This window comes from Cottoperca gobio, chromosome 19 (assembly GCF_900634415.1).
Source record: "Cottoperca gobio chromosome 19, fCotGob3.1, whole genome shotgun sequence".
NCBI lineage: Eukaryota > Metazoa > Chordata > Actinopteri > Perciformes > Bovichtidae > Cottoperca > Cottoperca gobio.
The window spans coordinates 8906647-8933954 of NC_041373.1; the positions used below are offsets into that span (position 1 = coordinate 8906647).

Here is a 27308-nt window from a genome sequence, read left to right on the forward strand (position 1 = left end):
CCATGACCTTCAGGATGTCCAGGGAGATTCAAGTGAAAGTTTCCATCAACCACCTGCTGGCTTTACCCGACCAGCAGCAGTGTCTAAACCAAGGGGGTCCAGTCCTATCATCTATCTTCTTACAGAAACGCTTAATGAAGATACTTCACATTGATGGAGTTGTTCTCTGTTGCTCACCTCACTAAACATTGTTACACACTACACACACACCATGGGTTAGTGTAATTTACAAGTGTAATGTCATTTGTAGAGCCGTGTTTTTCTGTAATTCAAAAGCATTTTTACAAAAACAGGTGTAGCACCAACATTGACCAACTTTAAAAAGGAAACACTTTTTTTTTCTTCACCTTTCCGTCACACAAGGTCGGAGTTCTGCCTTACTAACAGCAATAAAGCAACAATGAATAACTGCAAACCGCTGTATAGTAGCCTTGTGTTTTTCCTGAAAATAATGCCATGCCAGAATATTTAGCCTTGGTCATCATAAATAATGTTACATTACAAATGATAGATTATCAGTAAAGACACAATAAAAGTGTAGAATGCCGAAATAAAGATCAGAGGTGGTAATGTCCATCTAAAGAGACTTTACTGGGACGGAAATATAAGCCTTTAAAATTTTATTTTACAGAATTGGCAATTAAGATTATTATTTTATTTGCTTAAAAACATTTTTTTTCAAGAAATGCTCCCCCCCACTAATAGCTACTCTGAGGGATTGACACTAAAAGTTGATGTTTGACATTATTTGTGACAAACTATAAAATTACTTTTTTAAGATTTGTTTTATGATATACTATACTTTGACATTTCTATGACATATTGACATATTATACTATACTATGATTTCTTCATGACTTTTTATGGCTCGCTTACTACAATTACTTACTTACTTATTATATACATATAATAATATGTAATATTAATATAATATATATAATATTATGTCAATATTTATATCATAATGGCATACTATAATATGAATGTTATGACATTTGATATTTTTATGGTATACTATATTATGACATGTTTATGACTTTTTGTGACATTTTGGTCATTGTTTGTGACATTTCTTTCTTCCACTTTCTTTTTTTCTTTGAATATTTGTTTGGTCTTTTGCCTTTGTTATAAAGATTAGACTGGAAAGACATGCAGCAAAGGGCCAAAGGTCAGATTGCCAAACAGGCCGCTGTGGTAAGGAGTCAGTGCCAGTGCTCTACAGGATGAGCTATCTTTTTTATTTATGACATTGTGATAGTGTTGTTTCTTATCACTTTTATGACTTTTTTGTGACATACTGTACAATGACCTTTAAAAAAAATGTGTTATGACTTTTATGACGTTCTTTATTGTATACCATACTATAACCTTTTTATGAGTTTAAAAAAAAACTTTTCATGACATACTGACATGACCTGAACTTCCTTCTGTTCCAGCACATGGAAAACCTCAGATGACAAAGTTTCACTCAGAAGATAACAAATCCAATAATGATCAGGGAAACAAAACTCCACCTCTTGTAATGCCATTAGTGAAAACAGTCAATTGAAATTGTATCCAGTCTCACACACACCTGTGGTTTCCCAGCCACACGGTATGATGAAGCACCTGGTTATGACAAGCAGATGTTAAACTCAACACCAAAGAACCCACCGCGTCCCAGACAGCTTATTTTTACCCAAAGATGTCAGAGAGCCGAATGGTCGGTTCAAACGCCGGCTCCTTCACTACTATTTCTGTACCCACATCACAAGAAAACATGTCACAGATGTAGCTCTCTCCTGCTGCTCTGAGCGACAGAATAAGGCTAGTACTGGAACAGGCAACAACAACCACGACCAAATACTGAGGCTGCGCTTCAGGCGTGTGTGTGTGTGTGTGTGTGTGTGTGTGTGTGTGTGTGTGTGTGTGTGTGTGTGTGTGTGTGTGTGTGTGTGTGTGTGTGTGTGTGTGTGTGTGTGTGTGTGTGTGTGTGTAGTGGCAGGTTGCTAGGAGAGGAAGCCATCTGTCCTGGCCTATCACGTCTGTCACAGGAGTGCCTTTGCACAGACACACGCACGGGGACACACACACTCGTACACACAACACACACAGATGCTGTGGCTCATATATGGTGTCAGAAAGGACAGTGCACGACTAATTGTGGACTTTGTTTTCACTCACTACGTTTTGTCTAATGGCTGTTTTGAGGGAATATTGTATTTTGACACTATCAGCGGGAACCTGGCGAACAGACAGAGGGAAGGGTAGAGCGGTGGCGCACAGAGATGACACGGCAGATGGTTGATTGGAGATTATCACCGTGGGAGGATATTCCATGAAGCCAATTAGGGGAGGGGACGGTGATGCGGGATGGATCAATATAAACTGAACAACAAGAAAAGAGACAGTTACAGGCTGAAAGACAAAGATAGAAACAGAATGTAGGATGAGTCACTCGCAAGCAAACATAGAAGAAGAAAAGATGGCAGCTGCAGCGAGACAAAAGAGAGGTGTCTGATTAAAAAAACCATCAAAATGGTCCTTGAACTTTCTTTTCATCCTTCTGTTTTTTTCTCCGTCTCATTTTACTGCTCTGTGTCTGTTTCAGTAAAAGTGTCGAGTCGCTGTTCCCCTCAGCCTGTGGGTATACAGTACAATATGTGTTGCTGTCATTCTGCTGAAGAGTGATGACAGTGTTAGTAAGCATGGCTATCACTTTGTTTCTAAATGACTGCAGCTCCACTGACAGGCTTCACATTGGACAACTCTCTCTTCCTCAGGGGTCTGGTGCAGAACATGATCAAAAGTTACAATAAAATGTACTTTATGTAGATGTGTACAACATGTATACACAGGTAGAAATGTTTTTTTAATGCTGCGTTCCAGACAACTCGGAGGTCGGAATTATGAAATTGAAAATGTAAATAAGCAGCATAAGCATCAAGGCTTCCCTGGTGCTTATGACTCTCCAGGATGTAAGAGCTCAACCCAGCGGCTCCTAAACACACAAAACATACTCTTTGTTCATACTGAAGAAGAGAAATGTAATCGAGTTTGGTTCTAAAGCGGGCTAATTAGTTTCAACGTGGAGGAAACAGGACTTGTCAGTGAATGTGTGAAGGGGAGGAGAGTGAGAGAAGCGGTGAGAGAGGGTTTATGGTAATACGTGTCAGTGCTGCTCATGTCCTGGGTGTGTTGGGCCCGGAGGAGGCAAAACCTGAGAGTGCAAACCACGTGTGACCCCTGGAGAAGCACTTTGCCTGACACCGGGATGATTGACTGCTCGGCAGCTTAGGATATGCAAATTGATTTAACTTTTCCACTGTGCAATTTAACTTGGACCGAAACGCACAATTATCTTTGGAAGAATGATACAAAAAAATGGCACAGACCATAAATGGAGAAATTAAATACAGATGAGAATGAATGTAAAATCTAGTACTATGCAGTTATACTGTGCCCTTGTATTTATACATAAATATTACTGTTCAACCTGCTCAACATTAGGCTATTTTGACATTATTATATCCACAATTTAGAGAATATCAACAATTAAAACAAGACTAAGAGTTCACAGCATGCTCTGTCAGTCTATACTTAGCAATTCAGCTAAATGCTAACATGCTGACAACACTTACTAAGGTATACTGTTTAGCACCATCTTAGTTTGTCTTGTTAGCAGGCTAAAATGAGCTGATTACCACTAATATACTAATTACCTATAATCAAAAGGTATTAATACATTTTCTCCCGACAAGTCAAAACGTGCCTGATTGAAGCCACAGCGGAGCGCTGCTCTTTACCAACCCTCCCATCCTAATTAAGATACTGGGCTGATTACGAGACATTCATTCTCGTTCATTATATCTGCCCAGGGTGAGAGCTTTCACACCGGCTGCAGACCAACTTTGATATCATTAAACAACTCTGGATGCATAGAAGCTTGATGGAGCCTAATGGAGCACATTTTCAGTCTTTGATCCCTGTTGAAAACATCATTATAGGTGCCGCCTGAATCTTCCTTTTTTTTTCTGCTGCCTCCACCACCCGCATGCCCCTGGATTGAAAGACAGAGCTGCCAGGCTTCCCCCCTCGTCCTCCTCCTCCTACTGCTCTCCTCTTATTTCTTCTCGTCTCGCCTGATCTGTCAGCGAGTGTCTCCGAGCCATCACTCTGTCTGACAGACGGACTATCTCGGAGTCGTCAGTCACTCCACTGCCTCTCTGCAGCCGTCATCTCCAGCCGGCAGGGACACCCCTGCAACACAGCCGTCACACAAATGAGGAGAGGCCCCATGTCTCCTGAAACAGGGGGGAGCATGAGAGGAATAATTCTAGTGATTAAGGAGCCTTCCTTCTCATGTGGTCATTAGCATTGCCATCAGTGGTTGTAAAATGAATTTTAATCGTCAGGATGAGGTTTGACCTTGGAGTTGGAGAGCGTATTTCTGCTTTAATCAGATGAAACACACTCTGCCACTTGAACTATAATAGCCAGACTCCCATCTGAAACATGATATTATAAAATAAAATAATTACTTTTTAAGAGCAGATTTTATTTGACTGATCTAAGAGACAAACGTCAAAACAGAGATTATAAGTTCCAACACAATAAAACACAACACAATAAACACAATAAATTAATAAATGCAACCGTAAACAAATTGAAGCTTAAAAAAAAAGCTAAACCCCAAAAGGAGGAAAGTTCTGGTGGGAGCATCTGATTGACACAGAGGAGTAATACACCGACACTTGTCAATGACTGGCAGAGACATGACTTGCCTGTTGCTTTGTGGAAAATAAAATTTCCCCTTAGCAATGACAGATTCAGACAGAATTAGAAATGAAAGGTTGGAGCAAAAAATGACAGAGAAGGTCGTGCTCTGATAATAGTTTGGAATTCTGAACACGTTGCCTTCAAATTGCAGAGATAGGAAGTAGCCTTCATGTGCCACCTCGAGAAACTTTGTTCAAGAGGTAAAACGGGTGAGCAAAACAAAAGATGCTAAAAAAGCTTCTGCAAGCACCTCGGGCAGATTCTTGTTTGGTTTTCTTAAAATGTACAACGTTAACCAGGTGTTTAAAACTGTAATCCAGGAGAAGATATGTTTCTCTTCAAACGTAATTGAGAATGCAGTTAAGTCGTGTGGTAACGTCATTTTGTACGAGACGGGGTTGGTATACAAAGACACCCTGTTGGTCACTGCTCCACTTTGTCCTCAGCCAATGAAAGCTGCTCTTCTGACAACAAGTGAATGAGCGCATAAAAATAGCCACACACTCACCAAACACAGAGGACCATTTTTTGGTGCGTTGTTTGAAGTGGCATCAAGTGCAGTTTCCAGTCCAAACATTCATTCAACACCGCTGCTCACACAGATGCCCACAGTGACCTTGCTCCGTCTGTGTATCCACAGATGACAATGTTTGTGTGTGCGCGAGTGTGTGTGACTGAGCTTTTACATATTCTGTGTATTTCCTAGGATGACGATGCGATGGATGTGCTACATGTAGGGTGACGAGGGAGGATGAAATGTTGATCGAAGTTGTGCATATATTTAGCCTGTGATGCACTTTACTTCTTGTAAATCACAGTAAATCTTATTAAGCTTATTAAGCAAAGATAACAAAATAAAGATAAAAGATAAATCTTAGGTAAAAGCAAAATTAATGAGTCATTCAAGTACACAAAAAGGGCTTTGTAACAGTAACATTTAAATATAATTGGTTCCTTCCACACCTGATTAAATATCAAATAAACAATATTATCAATATAAAATAATAACAAGTTTATCGAGACATAGTAAACGAACCGCATGACACTATTTTGAGAAAGGCTTTGTTCCGAAGCTTGTTTTTTAATTATTAGAAAATGCCAAAGGGATTTTGAATGATATATATCATTTTTATATCTTTTTCATATTTGTTTATTGTAACATTTTCTATTTATGGTACTTGACTTTTGCAATACTTGTTTTTCTTTTTCTTTTATCTTATGCTGTGCACCAAGGCAAATTAATAAACTTGATTCTGTTCATAATAAATACACAAGTCGGAACAAACACAAAGGATGTTTATGTATTGTTCTACCAGCAAAAATACATTTTAATTTCAGTTCCTCAACACTCTCACATAGACTGTGTGTGTGTGTGTGTGTGTGTGTGTGTGTGTGTGTGTGTGTGTGTGTGTGTGTGTGTGTGTGTGTGTGTGTGTGTGTGTGGTTTGTGTGTCCATAATGACAACCATTAGTTATCAGCATCTGTCTTCTTGCTGTATCCCTCCACAGATCCCAGGCCAGCAGCGCTGACATTGATTCCAGCTGTTTCACTGCAGTCTCATGTGATTAAGACCAGAGCAGGCGTGGGACGACGTTTCCTGATTAAAGAAAATATGAGAGGAGAAAAGATGGCTGTCTGTCCTCACGGGGCAACACAATACTTTAATCACTTTACACTTATCCTCCGTTCCAGGATGCCCAAAGTTGGCAGCCAAATTCTGAAGATCATTTTTTATCTCCTGATTTCAAATTCCCTCCATTGTCTCTCGTCCTTCTTTGTCCTATTTCTCCGTCTGTTTCTATCTTCCCAAGTCCTTAACTCTCTTTCCGTCTTGTTGTCCTCGCTTTATTTATTTATTACTTATTGACCATCTCTCTGTCACTATGTGTTTCTCTGGCCCTCTTTCTCCGTGTCTCAACATCGTATCTATGAAGACAAATCTCACCCCAAGGATACATGATACCTATTTTCCAGCCAAAGTCAATCTGCCACCATGTAACAAGGATAAATCCTCCCCTCAAAAGGACAGAGCGGTGGAGAGAGAGAGAAACAGGAAGAGGATGAGAGAGAGAGAGAAAGAGGGCAGTCTGTATTTGCTACCGAAACAAAATGTGAATATTTTCTACAACAGCGTTGGCTCAATCAGATAGTGATATGTGATTTGACCAGCCTACTCTGGGTATTTCTAAGTTTTGGACAACACTTCCATCAGTTCTGATAACAATGTATTGTGAGACCTGGAAACCATGGCCTGATCCATCGCGACAACAGATGTCAGACAGGTTGAGAAACGAGCGATCAGACAATCAAAACAAGGCAATGATTTGAACTACTTTACTTTGAGGTGAAAACTGAAAGTGAGCACACCTGATGTGTTGTAGGAAATGGTACATTTTCATACAATGCACAGGAACTTTGACACTGGAGAACAGGGTTCGAATCCTGAGTACTGCATGTTATAATGATTTTTCAGCATCACTGTAACTGAATTTCATTGTCATTATTACTGATAAGTATGATGTTGACTGATTGTTTGGTCTATTTTCATGAATTAAAAAAAATATAACAGTACAGTGAGGAATGAGTAGCATACAGAGGTTTTTCTGCGTGTGTGTGTTGTGTTTGTGTGTTCATTCATGTCGTTGTGACAGTAATTCTGAGGGATTGTATTGATTGGTCCTTCTGGAGGCTGAGATATCAATCAGAAGGACACTTGTCTCTGTCCCACACACACACACACACACACACACACACACACACACACACACACACACACACACACACACACACAAAGATTTAGAGACATAGAGTTGCCACTTCAGTGGATAGAAATAGAAAGTAATCACATAGCTAAGTGATTCTTCAATTTCATTCTAGCAACCGTTCTTTGTCTTGTCCTTGTGAAGTCTACCGTGTTTTAAAGACTGGAAAGGGAATTCAGTGGCGGTTCACTTCATCACTGCCCTGCACTCTTAGAAATAAAGGTACTTATTAGAACCATATAGGGTTCTTCCACTCTAAAAAAATGCCTTTTTATAATTGCTCCACCTATAATCCTTTCTTCAAAAAAGGGTTCTTCAGTAACCTATGGTTCTGGGTAGAACCTCAGCCCTTCAGGAAGAACCCTTTTTGTTTTACCCTTATTTCTGTCAGCGTGCAAGAAACAGCCCCTTTACATTCCCTGGATGTGATCCACTGTAAATGTTCTATGTCAAAATGGCAAGCTATCTTTAAAAGATCATTTGCTGACAATTCTGATTTGATATCTTCACCTGCCATCTACTGATATGTGAAGTTACGGGTCAACTGACGCTATATTGTGTATTCTAGAAAGAGGAGAGCAACGAGAGGCAGACGAGGTAAAGACGGGTTTTGAGAGAACGAGAACACGGTAAAAAATGAAGCTGAAACAGATTAAAGGAAACAAATTCATAACTTGATTTCTCATTCTTTTCAAGCCAATATTTTCATTGGCTTGGCTGTTAAATAAAGTGATTGTCATATTGTTGGGTGGATTTTTATGTGTAATTCCGCATGCATCCAGGAGAAAGGAGCTGCTGAGAAGGTAGTGATCAGGGGGTTCTGCCCCATCCTGGCCCACCCAGTCTCTGAGGAAACACAGGGGCCTCTCACTCTGCTGACCGCAAAAACGGTGGCTGGAACTCGCCAAGGAATGTAAGTTATTATAAGTATACAGTAGGCTGGCCTATCATTTATTTATACATCGTTTCTTTTTAAGCCCCCAGATGATCTGAGGGGCATTTCCTGTCGGCTGCCCTAAAGCCTGGCTGGATCTTCTTCATTTTTAATTCAGTGTACGTTTCACGTTCTGTATTGTTTGTTTTTTGTTCCGTAAGCTTTGTTGGTTTGTAAAGGTTTCCGGTTGATGCATGGTTTGGCTACGGCTTTGCTGTCCCGTGATGCACCAGTCCAGACCAAGAGAAACTGCTGGCTTCCGCTGCAAGAGCCATTCTCACCATGTCGTATGACAGCTGTAAGTTAATGTCATTAAAGGTTAATGGTCAGGGCATAAGTCAAACCCAAATCACAATCCGGTCTATTGCCAAGTAGTTTTTCAAATGTTTTGCTTTAGTTAGTTGTCCATATATAAAACCATATTAAGCGAAATTAAATATACAAGAAAGTATTACAAAAATCAAGAGAAAAAAACATAACTATAAAATCGAAAGAAATACACAAGAAAAAAAAAGAAAAAAAAAGATACAAGAAATATAAATTTAGAATGGAGAAGAATACAATACAAATTGAAATATGTACAATAAACACACATTTCAGAAAGAAGGAACAGTCAATAAAAATATGAATGTGCAATAAATGAGGAACGTTCCGCTTCTAAATTTAAAATTTCCATTTTACATGGTTTACATTAGGTCAAGGTTTTTCAGTGCTGTGACGCATTGTATTATAAAAAGCTAAACAATCTCAAAATCACTATTTAGGTGCCTCTTCTATGCCTTCCGCTAAGCTGCAGGATCTATTACCTCCGTCGAGGGGCTGTCCTGTTCGGGTTGCCATCCTGCTCCGCTTCCCTGAATAAGGAGGCCCTGGAGGAAGTGTGCCATGCGGCGCTCTGCAACTCAGTGCATGGGAGTGGCAGAGGAGGCTGGAGGTCTGGGAGAGGGGTCATTGTGAGGCGGGGGAGTCGTTTTTCATGGAGTTTCTACGCACACCTGTGGTTTTGCCTCATCTGTGACTCTAGTAGGTGTGTCTCTAATGGGCTCGGGTCAATACGCGGGTCAAAACATCGAGGTTTTCCAGCGCTGATCTCCTATTTTGGAGCCTATGGGAACAAACGTACTGCTCGTTGGTTTCCCGTTTCTCAGATTGGGAACTGCTCAAATCTTGGACAGGTGAATCAAGTCTCTACGAGGAGTTGTTCCCAGAACCAAAAAGTCTGAAGATCGCGTGTTCCACACTTTCTTGACAGATTCAACACTGCACACTGACCAACTGGCACTAAAATCTGAGGGGGCTTACTACGACATCTTTATCCACACCACTAATATTGATACACATGGGTACACAACATAATATTGGGCCATATTCAAACAGCAAGTGGTCTATTGTCTTGCCTGTTGACTTTTATCTTATACTTTCATTCTGTTGTTGGAAGGCATTTTTACAACCACACTGCAGAATGTCAAAGACAGTCAGTGCGGCTTCATCTCAGTGATTAGCTATTATGGGATCCTAGTAAATGTTTGTGTTTTATTTGAATCAGGGATAAGGACAATGCTCTAATATCAATGAAGGTATGTATTCTAAACATAAAAAAAAAAAATCAAAAGAAACGTTTATAATGATGTCATTGCTGTTCCAATTGTTCACAGTTGCTTGATAGTAATTGTGAATTTATTTACCAAGCAGCAACATTGAAAGTTTATTTCTACAGTGCATGCATTCTATCATTTTAAATGAGTTTCTTAATCTTTGAACACTTTGAACAATAAAAACTGAGGTTTTAATTGCGTGTTGTATATTGTCCATCAAGGTCATTGCTGGTCGGGTAGTTTTCGGTGAAAGTAGTTGTGTGCACAACAATATAACTCATTGTGCATGAATTTGTAATAACTAGACATACATACATATTATTTATGCGAGACAATTGTTTGTTCTGTTAATTCATGCACACAAATGAGTGATTTGAGGGACAAATGACACCATTACCAAACAACTAACACCATAAAAACACTTCTTACGCAATGCGACAGCACAATTACCAATTTCTGTGAGTAGAACCAACGCCCATCTACCAAGCACTAGATGCACAGAATGGGTGTTGAATAATGACATCCTTTTGGCATGTGGTGTTGCTTCATTTCTGCTCCTGATTGTGGGTGTCTCTGGAACTGCTCCTAATACTAGGATTGGAGTCTAACATTTCACCGTGATGCGTGCTACACTGTAACTTGTCTCTAAAACGTTTTGCAAATATGTCCTCAATCTGTTTTCTATACCTCTCTTACACTCTGTGTCTGACTTTTAGTGTTTTTTTTTTGGGCCCCGTGGCGCCTCTCTGAACGGAAATACAGAGTTTAACACTAGATGGAATGCATGTGCTTTTAGAAAACGTTGAGTCTTGGTCTCACCATTTCAATATTAAGAAATTAGAGCGACAGTTGTGACTTGCACACATGGCTTACACACATGGATAAAACCTATAATGTCAGCTGCCTGACTGCACATCCAGTGGATATATCAGATATATTAGATTTAATTGTTTACTGTCCCTGCTGATATGAGGTGGGTTTGTGATAGGATAGTTTAATTGAGCTCTTGACCTTTAATTTAAATCGTTAAAATACAAATGCAGACCAAATATAGACAGAAGGTATCCCTGTTCAACTCTTTCTCCCATTTCTCTTCCTCTAATTACCTCTCTTTAGTGGTTCATCCCGCTCAGGCGTCCAAACGCCAGGGGCACGTCCTTACTCAATCTCCTTGATTACTCTGGGAGCCACTTAAATATTTGATGTTATAGAGATTAGGTTGGAAGTATTTAACGTGGACAAGAGGGCACACACCTATCTTGGACACTTGATAAGGTGGTTCACTGTGCAAGTGGAACAAAAACATTTTAAATAGAAAACAGCATTGACGAGAGACTAACGGGCCCTCAATATTCTCATTATGGTGTAGAGAATTAGTGCTAAATTTAAAATCAGACCTAAGTGTTTTATATGAAAATTAACGTTTGTCGGGATGGCAAGAAATACTGGGAGGAAAGACATTTGGTTTGGTGATGGTTTTTTTCTTCCTGTAAGGCCAAAAAAACAGTAACTAGAATGTGAGAAGCTTTAAACCTGTTTTTTAACCATATCTAAAAGGTTCGGATGAGAAAGGTTTTATCTGCCGTCAGTATCGGCTTTCACACCAACGCTGCATTGTAATAATCATAATAATTCATAATAATAATAATAATAATAATAATAATAATAAATGAATTTATTAGCGCTTTTCGAGACATCAAGCGTTTTGCAATGGTAGGCGAAGTGGGGAGGGGGGGTTGGACAAGGGAAGGAAGGGAAAGATGAAAAAAGAAATTAATAATAATAATAATAATAATAAGAATAATAATAATAATTAAAATAATTAATAATTAATATAATATGGTTAAACAGGGGGCGAGCAAATGATGTGAGAAGCGGGAGTATTGAGGCGGTGGGACTGAAATATGGGAGAGGGATTGAGAGGGTAAAAATACAGTATACTGGGTTTTGGAAAGTTTTTGGCAGTAGCAATGTGCAACTACTTGCATTATAAAAGGCAGGTCTGGGAAAAAAGAAGCATGAAAGTGATTATTAAAAGATTTTAAATGTTTGCGTGTACTATAATACGGTATTATAAAATATTTGACAGATTTGACAGCGTTACGTGGGTTCCTGTTTGAGCCTCGTAAGAAGGGTGTCAAACATGCGGCCCGGGGGCCAAAAAACTGGCCACCAGAGGGTTCCATTCGGCACGCGGGAGGACTTTGAAATGTAAAAAATTTGTTGGTTTGATCAAAAGTAAAATACTGTTCAGATACCTGTGACGAAAGTTTGTGCCTTTGAGATACACTTGATCTGTAAGTTGTAAGTTTGTAAATGATGAAATGGTGCTTAATACTGTTGAAAATGACCTTTTTTTTCTTAGGAAAATGGTTCAGGTTGTTCGAAGGTTTACGGTAAAAAGATCAAATTTGAACATTTTCAGAGGGCTGTGTACTTTCTTGCACTGAAACGAAGGGAAGAATTTGGGTTGTTGTTATTTACAGGGTTATTATTGCTGTGATTTTACTGCTCGGCCCACTGAGGATCAAATTTTGCTGCAGTGGCCCCGAACTAAAAACGAGTTTGACAACCCCTGCTCAATGCCCTGAGTTCGTACAGGGTGCGTTTCAGTTAAGAGAAAGAAACGCACACAGCTCTGTGAACCCACACCGCTAACGCTAGCTCTGCACATGCTAAAGTGAAGCTATCAGCTAAATAGAAGCGAGGAGTGGGTAGCAATACAGAGATTTGTAGCTAAATAAAACCTGTAGTAAGGTTCTGTTTACTATGTTCTTTCATGGTTACTCAGAATTACTTTTGACAGTTGTTGTTGAGCTAGGTAACAGAGGCTAATTGGCTAAATTTGGTAGCACGCTGTGGAGATTGTTTAAAGAGGAAGGGGCTGGATCGCTGTGAAGGTTGAGTATGAAGTAAAAGTGAGGTAAACATAAAATTGTCATTGGGAAAAAATACCATGTATAGATAATGATAATAATGAAAAAAATATTTTAATATGAAACACTTCATATAGTGAGGTTGACTTTAAGATTTACTTAAATTTATAATTATTGGTTTGTTTATAGATTTCACACAATGTCTTCTTATTTACTAAAAATATTTAAAATTTGGAGGTCCATATGAAACAAGATGTAAATACTGAAAGGACGTATTTTCTGCTACAATGATGTCAAGAAAAATACACCTTTTGGTAGCTGTTGCCTCTGTATTTGCACAAACAACACAGAAAGTGTTTAAAAATAGCTACGCTCCACTATGTAATAGGAGGCGCCACAAAGATGAATAGATTATTTAATATAAAACGTATTATAATGCATGATGAAACTTTGCATTATAGCCCTCAAAACCAGAGAACATCGCTGAGGGCCTGTTTTATTGCTTGTCTTTTTGCAAATGTCATTAACTTTGATTCTATTGTTGATTTTCTGCAGAAAACAACTGCATGTAATTGCATTTGGATTTTCATAGCGCTGAGATTATAATACTTTTATTTTTTATTGTGGCTTGGGTATTCAAGCCTGTAGCATCTTTCAGTGACAGACAACAATGATCCACCTTGTTGACTCGTCTTCTGATATGGACAAACCCACAATATTATAATGGCACACTCAGGCTTTTCCCACACAAAACAGACAACACAACATCTGAGACACAGTGAATGCAAATAAAGTTGATAGATTCCTTCCTCTGGGTGTTGCCTCTTGTTATTAAATTACAGGTTTGATTGTCAAGTACGATAAAATGATAGACCCTGCTTCTCCGCCTGCTGCAGACTCGCGGATACTGTGCAGCCAGTCAAATTTCTATTTGGACCTCTGTGACCAGTCGGCTGACCATCTCTCATCAGAAGAGACTTCTGGATTAGCAGAAACCAATCGATATCTCGTTAAGTACAAGTGAATTCTTGACAGATCCATCAACTGCATGGTGTGCTATTCTGCCATTTTGTATTTGTGTTGATCTCGACCTCATAGGAAGAGCTTGTGCGGACCTGAGCCAGGGGAAATTGGACATCAACAGCCTGTCTTTGGCTCTATTACGTAAAAAAGGCACTTCCAAGAACAATTCAAGTCTTAAGAGTCAAGGTGTAATTCAAAGTCATCGCTACAAAAACAATAAGGGGGGGGCAGTATTCACCTCTTAACTGGGTCCACAAAATCTCTAATGTTTGATATTTTAGTGGTAGATTTGGCATATTCATTATTATTCTAATCGCATTCAAATATGTGTATTGCAGTGATTCTGTGTAATGCAGCAGTCAGTCGAGAGCAAGAATACCAAACATTCGACCAAACTGTTGTGAAAACTCAGCGAGGGGTCAATAAACACTGCTGTCTTATAATCTTCACGTGGAGCTGATCCATCTGTTGTTTTACCGGGGCGGCCATAATGTTAACGGGGGCTGTAGGCCGTGTACCGGTAGATAGTTGTTATTGGAACAAATCCAAAAAGTGGAGAAACTAGACAAGCGACGAGTCCAGGCGTGCAGGCACGCCTGGGAGGAGAGAGGTTGGCAAAGCTGGCACTGGCAGCCGCCCAGTCACAGGGAAACCTCCATCAGAAGGAGTCCCGTCACGACGCCGAAGAGATTGAGTCAGACAGCACAAGGGCCCGCGCCAGCAGTCAAGCGGGCTGCTGGACCTGTGTAACGGCAGCAAACAGGTGTTTGCATTCCCTGGTGCTTGGGGAGAAATCCAGCAAACGTAACGGAAGCTCCGTCGTTTCGGGCTTGCCGACAGCTTTTTAAACTCAGTAAAACAGCCTCGGAGTTTGGCAGCTGTGAGGCGAATGCGAAGTGGTGCAGGGTGGTTTTCTTGTTTCTGCCACGTTGAATGTAATGAAATATACAAACATAAAAGAAACTTATATAAGACACAGAACATTGGCTATAATATTTAACAACGCGAGTCAGGCAGCTGTAATCTTCTCCCTTCTGTACTGAGGGAGACTGCATGCTACAGTGACTCGCTATCGGCTTAGAGGAACAAGTGGTATTGCAGGCTGGACGGAGTGGAAACTGTAGTTTCAGACGCTAAACTTCAGTAAGAATCTCTGCAACACAAAGACATCTTGACATAACCTTAACACTGGTACTCTTCACACTGTTGATAATAATGTTATTTGATTGCTGATGTTTTAAGTTAAATGATGGCTTATCTTAACAATTGAACCTTTAATGCCATTTCCATATGGTACAGACTTGTCACAAGTACGGGGGGTAGTTGGGCTCAAACACGGCTCTTTAATTTAATTAGGTAGCTACTACTGACAGATTTTAAACAACAGTGGACAAGTGCTTCCTTTGATCAAGGACCACACCTGTGGTGTCAACATGGTGACATAAATGAAAGAAAAGAGAATTACAATTTGATTCAAATAGTAAATGTTCTTTGTTCACAGACAAATCTCAGAATTTCTTACATATATTATTATAAATATACAAACATATATGTTGGCGCTACTAACATCATCGGAAAAAGGTTCCCATAGTGGAAGCATCCCACCACTTTTCCATTGAGAGAGTTTAAAAAGGCAAAAAATGGCTAAATGTATGGGCCATCAAAAAACAATAGTCTTTTGTGTTCGCGCCCTGATTACTCTGTGGTTGAACTTCTGCTATTTCATCCTGTTTCTAATTGTCATTGTCACCCTCCGCTTTCCCACGCTGTCACGGTGCCTACCTGACCATTTCAACGTACACTATTTCTGTCCCTAGATGGTGTTTCTGGATCATATTATTGCAACTTGGTCATTCTATCTTTCAGACTAACTATTGCACCAACCCACTAAACCTGACATCAGGATGTCCAGGGATATTCAAGTGAAAGTTTCCTCAACCACCTGCTGGCTTTACCCGACAGCAGCAGTGTCTACGAAGGGGGTCCCTCCAGTCCTACATCTATTTTTACAGAACGCTGAATGAAGTACTGCCCATTGATGGAGGGTGATTTCTCTGTTGCTCACCCATGTAAAACATTGTTTACACACTACAACCCACACCATGGGTTAGTTGTAATTTACAAGTGTAAGTCATGGGTAGAGCCGTGTTTTTCGTAATTCAAAAGCATTTTTTACAAAAAACAGGTGTTGTAGCACCCCAAAATTTGACCTAACTTTTAAAAAAGGAAACCACTTTTTTTTTATTAACCTTTCCGTCAAACACAACGGTCGGCGTTCTGCCTATAACAGCAATAAAGCAACAATGAATAAACTGCAACGCTGTATAGTAGCCTTTGGGGTTTTTCCTGAAACATAATGCAATGCAGAATATTCGCCTTGGTCATCATAAATTAATGTTACATTACAAATGATAGAGTATCAGTAAAGACAAATAAAAGTGTAGATCGACGCCGAAATAAAGATCAGCGGTGTAAAGTCCATCTAAAGAGACTTTACGGGACGGAAATATAAGGCCTTTAAAAATTTTATTTACAGAATTGGCAATTAAGATTATTATTTTATTTGCTTTAAAAACACATTTTTTTTAAAAGAAATGCACCCCCCACTAATAGCTACTCTTGAGGGATGACACTAACAAGGTGATGTTGACATTATTTGGGACCAACTATAAAATTACTTTTTTAAGATTTGTTTTATATATACTATACTTTGACATTTCTATGAATATTGAATATTATACTATTACTATGATTTTTCATGACTTTTTATGGCTCGCTTACTACAAACTTACTACTTATTATATTACATATAATAATATGCTTAAGAATAAGATAATATATTTAATATTATGTCAAATATTTGTATCATAAGGCATACCTATAATACGAAGTTAGTTATGACATTTGATAATTTTTATGGTATTTATTTTTATATTTAGACATGTTTCATGACTTTTTGTGACATTTTGGTATGGTTGTGACATTTCTTTCTTCCACCTTCTTTTTTTTCTTTGAATATTTGTTTGGTCTTTGCATTGTTATAAAGTTAGACTGGAAAGACATGCAGCAAAGGGCCAAAGGTCAGATTGCCAAACAGGCCGAGTGTGGTAAGGGAAGTCAGAGTTTGCCATGATTACAGGAGAGCTATCTTTTTTATTTATGGACATTGTGTGAAGTGTTGTTTCTTATCACTTTTATGACTTTTGGCCATACTGTACATGACCTTTAAAAAAAAAATGTGTGTGTTTGACTGACTTTTATGACGTCCTTATGTATACCATACTATAACCTTTTTATGAGTTTAAAAAAAAATTTTCATGACATACTGACATGACCGAACTTCCTTCTGTTCCAGCACATGAAAACCTCAGATGACCAAAGTTTCATAAGACAAGATAACAAATCCAATAATGATCAGGGAAACAGAAACTCCACCTCTCTGTAATGCATTAGTGAAAACAGTCAAATTGACATTGTATCCAGTATCCCCCACACAACTGTGGTTTCCCAGCCCACACGGTAGTATATGAGACCTGGTATGGAACAAGGCAGATGTTTAAACTCAACACAAAGAACCCACCGCGTCCCAGAAAGGCTTATTTTTCACCCAAAAGATGTCAGAGAGCGATGGTCGGTTCAAACGCCGGCTCCTTCACTACTATTTCTGTACCCACATCACAAGACAAACCAGTCACAGATGTAGCTCTCTCCTGCTGCATCTGGCGAACAGAATAAGGCTAGTTATGGAACAAGGCAACAACAACCACGACCAAAAATACTGAGGCTGCGCTTCAGGGTGGTGTGCCTGTGTGTGTGGCGTGGGTGTGGTTGTGTGGGTGGGTGTATGTGTGTGATGTTGTGTGTGATGTGTGTGTTGGTGGGTGTGTGTGTGATGTGGGTGTGTTGTATGGAAGTTGTAGGAGAGGAAGCCATCTGTCCTGGCCTATCACGTTATGTCACAGGAGGCCTTTGCAACAGACACACGAAGGGGGACACACACAATCGTACACAACAACACACACAGATTGCTGTGGCTCATCTATGGTGTCAGAAAGGACAGTGCACGACTAATTGTGGACTTTGTTTTCAATCACTACGTTTGTTAATGGCTTGTTTTGAGGGAATATTGTTTTTTGACCTATCAGCGGGAAAACCTGGCGAACAGGACCAGCGGGAAGGGTTATTTAGAGCGGGTGGCGCACAAGGTGGACCGGCAGATGTGTTGATTGGAAGATTATCACGGGGAGGATATTCCATGAAGCCAATTAGGGGAGGGGACGGTGATGCGGGGGGATGGATCAATATAAACTGAACAACAACGAAAGAGGAAAGTACAGGCTGAAAGCCCAAAGATAGAAAACAGAGGTAGGATGGTCACTCGCAAGCAACATAGAAGAAGAAAAAAAGATGCAGCTGCAGCGAGACAAAAGAGAGGTGTATGATTAAAAAAACCATAAAAATGGTCTGGAACTGTCTTTTAATCCTCGTTTTGTTTTCCGTCTATTTCGGTCTGTGTCTGTTTCAGTAAAGTGTCGAGGTCGCGGTTCCCCTAAAGCCTGTGGGTATACAGTACAATATGTGTTGCTGTCATTCTGCTGAAGAGTGATGACAGTGTTAGTAAGCATGGCTTATCACTTTTGTTTCTAATGACTGCAAGCCTACCTGAAGGCTTTTCACATTGGACAACTCTCTTTCCTCAGGGGTCTGGTGCAGCACATGATCAAAAGTTACAATTAAAAGGTACTTTATGTAGATGTGACAACAGTATACACAGGTAGACAAAGCGTTTTTTTTAATGCTGCGTTCCAGACAACTAGGACGGTCGGAAATTATGAAATTGAAAATGTAATAAAGCAGCATAAGCATCACGGCTTTCCCTGGTGCTTATGACTCTCCAGGATGTGAGTCCAAACATGCGGATCCTAAACACACAAAACATATCTTTGTCATACTGAAGAAGAGAAAGGTAATCGAGTTTGGTTTAAGGGGCTAATTAGTTCAACGTGGAGGAAAAAGGAACTTGTCAGTGAATGTTTTGAAGGGGAGGGAGAGTGAGAGGAAGCTGTGGTGAGATAGGGTTATGGTAATTACGTGTAAGTGCTGCTCATGTCTGGGTGTGTTGGGCCAGGGGAGGCACAAACCTGAGAGTGCAAAACCACGTGTACCCCCCTGGAGAAGCACTTTGCCTGACACCGGGATGATTGGATTGCGCGGCAGTTAGGATAGCAAAATTGATTTAACTTGTCCACTGTGCAATTAACTTGGACCGAAAAAACGCCACAATTATCTTTGGAAGAATGATACCAAAAAATGGCACAGACCTAAATGGAGAAATAAAAACAGATGGAATGAAGGCTTAAATCTAGTTACTATGCAGTTATACGGTGCCTTTTGTATTTATACCTCAAATATTACTGTCTTCACACTGCTCAACATTAGGGATATTTGGACATTATATTATCCACAATTTAGGAATATAAACAATTAAAAAACAAGACTAAGAGTTCAACAGCATGCTATGTCGTCTATAACTTAAAGGCAATTCAGCTAAATGCAACATTGCGGACAACACTTAATAAGGTATACTGTTAGCACCATCTTTAGTGTCTTGTTAGCAGGGCTAAAATGAGCGATTACCACAATATAATAATTACCTACATCAAAAGGTATTAATACCATTTTCTCCGAAAGTCAAAACGTGCCTGAATTGAAGCAAGAGGAGCGATGCTCTTACCAACCCCTCCTCATCCTATTAAGTTACTGGGATGATTACGAGACATCATTCTCGTTCATTATATCTGCCCAGGGTGAGAGCTTTCAACGGCTGCAGGAACCAACTGTGATTATATTAAAAACTATGGATGATAGAAGATTGTGGAGCCTAATGGAGACATTTCAGGCTTTGTCCATGGTGAAAACATTATTATAGGTGCCGCCATGAATCTTCCTTTTTTTTCTCGGCCCTACACCACCCGAGGCCCTGGATTTGAAACCGAGGCTGCTGCCAGGCTTCCCCCCTCGTCCTCCTCCTCTACTGCTATCCCTCTTATTTCTCTAGTCTGCGATCGTGCAGCGAGGGTTCTCCAGCATCACTCTGTCTGACGAGAAGGATATCTCGGAGTCGTCAGTCACTCCACTGCATCTCTGCAGGCGTCTACTCCACGCCGGCAGGGAACCACTGCAACACAAAGCTGGTCACACAAATGAGGAGAGGCCCATGTCTCCTGAACAGGGGGGAGCATGAGAGGAATAATTCTAGTGATTAAGGAACCTTCCTTCTCTGTGGTCATTAGCATTGCCATCAGTGGTCTGTAAAATGAATTTTAATCGCAGGATGAGGTTGGACTTGGAGTTGGAGAGCGTAGTTCTGGCGTTAATCAGAGTGTGAAACACACTCTGCCACTTGAAACATCATAGCCAGATCCATCGAAAACATGATATTATAAATAAAATACTTACTTTTTTCAAGAGCAGATTGTATTTGACTGATTAAGAGGACAAAGTCAAAAAAGAGATTATAAGTTCCAACACAATAAAACACAAACCACAATAAACACAATAAATAATAAATGGGCAACCGTAAACAAATTGAAGCGTAAAAAAAAAGCGTAAACCCCAAAGGAGGAAGTTCTGGGTGGGAGCATACTGATTGACACAGAGGAAGTAAAGACACCGACACTTGTTCAATGAACTGGCAGAGACATGACTTGCATGTGGCTTGGTGTAAAATAAAATTTCCCCTTAGCAAGACAGATTCAGACAGAATAGAAATGAAAGGTTGGAGCAAAATAAAATTAAGAGAAGGTCGTGGCTCTGATAAATAGGTTGGAAATTTCTGAAACGATTGCCTTCAAATGCAGAGAAGCTAGGAAGTAGCCCTTCATGTTCAACCTCGAGGAAACTTGGTTCAAGAGGTAATATAAAAAGGCACTGGTGCGAAAAACAAAAGATGCTAAAAAAAGCTTTGCAAGCACGCGGGCAGATTTATGTTTGGTTTCTTTAAAAAAATGTTAACAACGTAACCAGGATGTTTTAAAAATGAATCCAGGAAAGATATGTTTCTCTTCAAAAACGGTAATTGAGGAAATTGACAAGTAGTAGTTAAGTCCGTGCCTGTGGTAACGTCATTTTGTACGAGACGGGGGTGGTAGACAAAGGACACCCTGTTGGGTCAATGTCCACTTTTGGTCAGCCAATGAAAAGCTGCTCTTCTGACAAAAACAATGAAGAGCGCATAAAAATAGCCACACATCACCAAAACACAGAGGACCATTTTTTGGTGCGTTGTTTGAGAGTGGAATCAAGTTGCAGTTTTTCAAGTCCAAACATTCATTAACACCGCTGCTCACCACAGATGCCCCACAGTGCATTGCTCCGTCTGTGATCCACAGATGACATGGTGTGTGTGCGGAGTTGTGTGTGGACTGAGCTTTTACATTTTTATGTGTATTTCCTAGGATGACGATGCGATGGAGGTGCTACAGGTAGGGTGGTGACGAGGGAGATGAAAGTTGATTCGAAAGTTGTGCATATATTAGCCTGTGATGCACTTACTTCTTGTAACACCCTAATGTGCCACCCATGTACACGTGCCCAAGTCCCCACAGGGATAAACGTAGATCCAGTCGACTGCAACCCTACACACCAGACGGTGAGTGGAACATGATGGATGTTTTACGGTGGGATGTAGATGTGGGATCTTGATACTGGCTTTGACATTATTGTCTTTGTAATACTTTTTATTCATTCACAGAAGCTACACACTTGTGTCAGTAATGCTCACACTTCACGTGCGCACATGGGACCAACCGGACCTAAATACTGTTGGCCGGTGAGCACAAGTTATAGTCCATAAGCCACACCCCCCCCCCCCACCCCCAAAAAAAAATGTGGCCATTGTGCAAATTTGGAGGGATCGTGTCTTTTTCGAAGGTCTATGTCCCTAGTGTTGGAAAATGTATGATAGCGTTGCAATAGTAGTTTACTATATTATGCTATGACAAAGAGGCAGTATTAAAGACATAAAGAGCAAAGAGCTTTAAAATGATATATTACATGAAGAACAACACATAATAAACATAACTTTTGCAGTTTCTGATAGTGTTCAGAACTTTGCATTGGATTCTGTTATTGGGGCAGTTGCTTTCTGAGCTGCAGAAACACAACATATTACAAAAGAAAACGTAAAGACTTTAGAAAGAAATGTATTCTCTTCCAGGTTTATCCATTATTTGATATCTTCCTCATTAATTTTCCACTATTTTCTGACATTTTACAGAGCAAACAATTATTTGATTTATCTAGAATATAATCGTCAGATGAATTGCTCATTAAAATAGACATTAATCACAGCCCTAACACTAATAAAGACCTTTAAGCCCCAAAATATGCCTCCACACGCTTGTGTGTTCAGTTGATGGTTGGATGTTTGTTGGCTGAAAATACAATAATTGAAACTACTTATCGCTATGTGTCGCTGCCCATAAATTGATGGACCAGTCAAAATGATTGATAGAAAAGTAATTCATGCATTTATTTATCTTCTTAAGTCTTGACTGCTATAACCTCCTTTCTGGCGTGATCAGACATCACATCCCACCAGCTTCTCTCCATTGGCTCCCTGTTTGATTTAGAATAGATTTTAAGATTTCACCGATTACTTTTCAAGCACGTCTTGGTCTGGCCCAAAGGTACACTGGAAAGGTTGACTCCCCAATGAGCCAGCTCGCAGCCTTAGATCCTCAGGTGGTGCCTTTCTGGACGCTCAAAGTCAAGACTTAGATCTAAAGGTGACGGTGGTTTTTCCATCAGGGCCCCTCGGCTCTGGAACTGCCTGAAGAGATGAGGCTTTTATCTTTCATCGTCGTTCGTCTTTTCTCCACTATGTCTTTGCAACCTTTGTCTTTACCTTCATTTTGTCTTGTTGTTGTTTGGTCTCACTGTTATCATAACTTTATGGTGTTACATTGCTTTGCATCCTGCTTTTAAAAGTCCATTATTATTATTATTACTATTATTAATAAGTACTTTGGTTTATGAACAAATACCTGCAAAACTAATGAAATTCTCACCAACCACTGCTGTACTTTGTCTAGTGCTCTTTAGCAAATGTTAGCATGCTAACACATCAGCATTGTACCTGCTAAACATCAACATGTTAGCATTGTGAGCGTGGAAGCATGCCCATGTTAGCATTTAGTCTCACAGAACTGCTTGTGTGGCTGTACATTTTAGTCTTGTTCAAACTGCCACAGAGACCGACACACATTTAAAAACAACTCATTGGATATAAAGCAGAACGAGCAGAGGCGGACATGTGTAGAGAATAAGTGCATCTTTGCAACACCAGTCACATTATTTGCAGGATTCTTTACTCCTGTTTTAATGGAGACTCCTAATTGTACTGCTTTTATTCTCCCAGTATTTTCTCATTTGTATGTTTTCATGATTTATGCTTCTCTCTCACCCAACTGTAATGCCGTTCAGAAGTCCTTTGTTCCCATGCATACAGCTTCCATACCTGCTTGCCTTTTATTTGTGCCCCATTTTATGACTCAACATGTCTCCGTGTTTCCACATGTCCCCACAGACAACCTAAATAATGCGTTAGGCGCTATCAGAGTCCTCGGTCTGGAACTGATTGCAGATGAACTTAAACCACATTTGAACACAGTGCTGACCAACATTAAGGAGAGGAGTGAGTCCTTTACATTATTTTACACTGTGATATCTCATTTATAATGGGAATATATTCCAGGCTGTGCTATCCCTCACTATTCAGCTATAACACTATCCGCTAAATACATCAAAACATGTCATAGAAATTATGTTTTTTTTGTCTTTCAATTGAAAATGCTGACAGTCCTGCTGCCACATACAATTTACATATTTATGTCATTCCATACACGATACTACTGTTCTTAATAGTGACTCCCACTCCTGTGGCAGCTTTATCTTAACAGCTCCCCATTTGGAACAATAAAACCTGAAGCAAAAAGCACACGTGTGAAGGCTGAGGGGATCAGGTGTAGGACAGTTGTAAGTCCTCAGTAGACGTTACGCTCTATTTGTGTCTTCTAGCAAGAGAGCAACGAGAGGCAGACGAGGTAAAGACGGGTTTGAGAGAACACGTTAAAAATGAAGCTGAAACAGATTAAAGGAACAAATCATAACTTGATATTCTTCATCTTTCAAGCCAATATTTTCATTGGCTTTGGCCTGTTAAATAAAGTGATTGTAATATGTTGTGTGTATTTTTATGTGTAATTCCGCATGCATCCAGAGAAGGCGCTGCTGAGCAGGTAGTGATCAGTGGGATTCTGCCCATCCTGGCCCAGTCTCTGAGGAACACAGGGCCTCTCACTCTGCTGACCGCAAAACTGGTGGCTGAACTCGCCAAGGAATGTAAGTTATTTATACAGATATACAGTAGGCTGGCCTATCATTTATTTATACATCGTTTCTTATTTAAGCCCCCGATTATCTGAGGTGCATTTCCTGTCGGCTGCCCTTAAAGCCTGCTGGATCTTCTTCATTTTTTAATCAGTGTACTTTTTCACGTTCTTTCATTGTTTGTTTTTTTGTTTCCTGTCAGCTGTGGTTTGTAAAGGTTTCGGTGATGCAGGTTTGGCTACGGCTTTGCTGTCCGTGCTGACCAGTCCAGACCAAGAACTGCTGCTTCACGCTGCAAGAGCCATCTCACGCATGTCGTATGACAGCTGTAAGTTAATGTCATTTAAAGGTTTAATGGTAATGTATAATGTCACAATCACAATCCGGTCTATTGCCAAGTAGTTTTTCACATGTTTTGCTTTAGTGTAAACATATTAAGAGAAATTAAATATACAAGAAAGTATTACAAAAATCAAGAAACATAACTATAAAATCGAAGAAATACACAAGAAAAAAAAGAAAAAAAAAAGATACAAGAAACATAAATTTAGAATGGAAGAAGAATACAATACAAATATGAAATATGTACAATAAACACACATTTAAAATAGAAGGAAAAGTCAATAAAAATATGAATTGTGCCATTACATGAGACCGTTCCGCTCTAAATTTAAAATTTCCATTTTACATTGTTTGACATTAGGTCAAGGTTTTTCAGTGCTGTGAAGCATTGTATTATAAAAAGCTAAACAATCTCAAAAACTATTTTCTGTGCCTCTCTATGCCTTCAGCTAAGCTGCAGGATCTATTACTCCGTCGAGGGGCTGTTCCTCGTCTTGTTGCCATCCTGCTCCGCTTCCCTGATAAGGAGGCCCTGGAGGAAGTGTGCCTGCAGGCGCTCTGCAACCTCAGTGGCATGGGAGTGGCAGAGGAGGCTGGCATGGTCTGGGAGAGGGGTGCATCTGTGAGGCCGGGGGAGTCTGTTTTTCATGGCGTTTCTCCGCACACCTGTGGTTTTGCCTCCTCTGTGACTCTAGTATGTGTGTCTCAATGGGCTCCGGGTCAATACGCGGTCAACATCGAGGTTTTCCAGCGCTGCTCCTCCTCTTTTTGGAGCCTTCATGGGAACAAACGTACTGCTCGTTGGTTCCCCGTTCTCCAGATTGGGAAACTGCTCAAATCTGTACAAGGTGATCAAGTTCTCTACGAGGAGTGTTCCCAGAACAAAAAGTCTGAAGACTCGCGTGTTCCACACTTTCCTCTGACAGCTTCAACACTGCACACTGACCTAACTGGCACTTAAAACTCTGAGGGGGATTACTACGACCTCTTTATTCACACCACTAATTATTGCTACACACTGTTTACACAACATAATCTTGGACATATTCAAACAGCAAGTGTCTCTTGTCTCTTCCTGTTGACTTTTATCTTATACTTTCATTCTGTTTGTTGGAAGGCATTTTTACAACCACCTGCATAATGTCAAATACAGTCAGTTGCAGCTCATCTCAGTGATTCAGCTATTATGGGATCCTAGTACTGTTTATGTTTTATTTGAATCAGGGATAAGGACAATGCTATAAATCAATGACAGGTATGTATCCTAACATAACAAATCAAAAGACACGTTATAATGATGTCCTTGCTGTTCATTTGTTCACAGTTGCTTGAAGTAATTGTGAATTTCTTTCCCAAGCAGCAACATTGATAATGTTCTTTTCTACAGTGCATGCATTTCTATCATTTTAAATGATTTTTCTTAATCTTTGACACCAACTTTGAACAATAAAACCTTGAGTTTTTAATGCGTGTGTATATCTGTCCATACAAGGTCATTGCTGTCCGGGTAAGTTTGTAAATAGTTTGTGCACACAAATAACTCATGTGCATGAATTTGTAATAACTAGACATACATACATATATTTTATGCGAGACAATTGTTTATGTTCTGTTAATTCATGCACACAAATGAGTGATTTGAGGGACAAATGACACAATACACAAACAATAACACATAAAACACATTCTTACGCAATTCGACAGCCCAAATTACCAATTTCTGTGAGTAGAAACAACGCTCCCTCTACAAGCACTAGATGCACTGAATGGATGTTGAATAATTGACATCCTTTTTGCATGTGGTGTTGCTTCATTCTGTCTCACTGCTTTGTGGGTGTCTCTTGACTGCTCCTAATACTAGGATGGAGTCTACATTTCACCGTGAGTGCTGTGCTACACTGTAACTTGTCTCTAAAACGTTTTGCAAATATGTCCTCAATCTGTCTCTTTCTATCCCTCTCTTACACTCTGTGTCTGACTTTTAGTTTGCCGTGTGCAGCCTCTCTGAACTTGAATACTAGAGTTTAACACTAGATGGCATGCATGTGCTTTGTAGAAACCTTTGTAGTCTTTGTACAGTTCAATATTAAAGAAATAGAGCGCCAGTTTGTGACTTTGCACACATGCTTACACACATGGACTAAACCTAATAATGTCCAGCTGCCTGACTGCACATCTCAGTGGATATTCTCAGATATCATAGATTTAATTGGTTTACTGTCCCCTGCTGATATGAAAGTGGTTTGTGATAGTATTTAGTTGAATTGAGCTCTTGCCCTTTAACTTTAAATCTGTTAAATACAAATGCAGACACAAATATAGACAGAAGTGTATCCCCTGTCTCAATCTTTCTCCCATTTCTCTTCCTCTAATTACCTCTCTTATTGGTTCCATCCCGCTCCAGGCGTCCAAACGCAGGGGCACGTCCTCTAATCAATCCTAACTTTATTACTCTGGGAGCCACTTAAATATTTGATGTTATAGAGATAAGGCTTTGGAATTATTTACACGTGGACAAGAGGGACACACACCTATTCTTGACTAACTTGATCCGGTGGTTCACTGTGCAAGTGGAACAAAAACATATTTAAATAAGAAAACAGCATTGAAGAGAGACTAACGGGC

General features: G+C 39.8%; 1 protein-coding gene across 1 annotated transcript; it reads left to right on the top strand.

Annotated features, from left to right (window-relative positions):
• Nucleotides 1-21530: 21530 nt before the first annotated feature.
• Nucleotides 21531-25606, top strand: LOC115025044 (rap1 GTPase-GDP dissociation stimulator 1-like). The gene is given in 6 exon segments (XM_029457028.1): nucleotides 21531-21600; nucleotides 23539-23646; nucleotides 24234-24353; nucleotides 24544-24669; nucleotides 25133-25491; nucleotides 25493-25606. Coding segments are annotated over 6 exon segments (897 nt in total).
• The last annotated feature ends 1702 nt before the right edge of the window (nucleotides 25607-27308 follow it).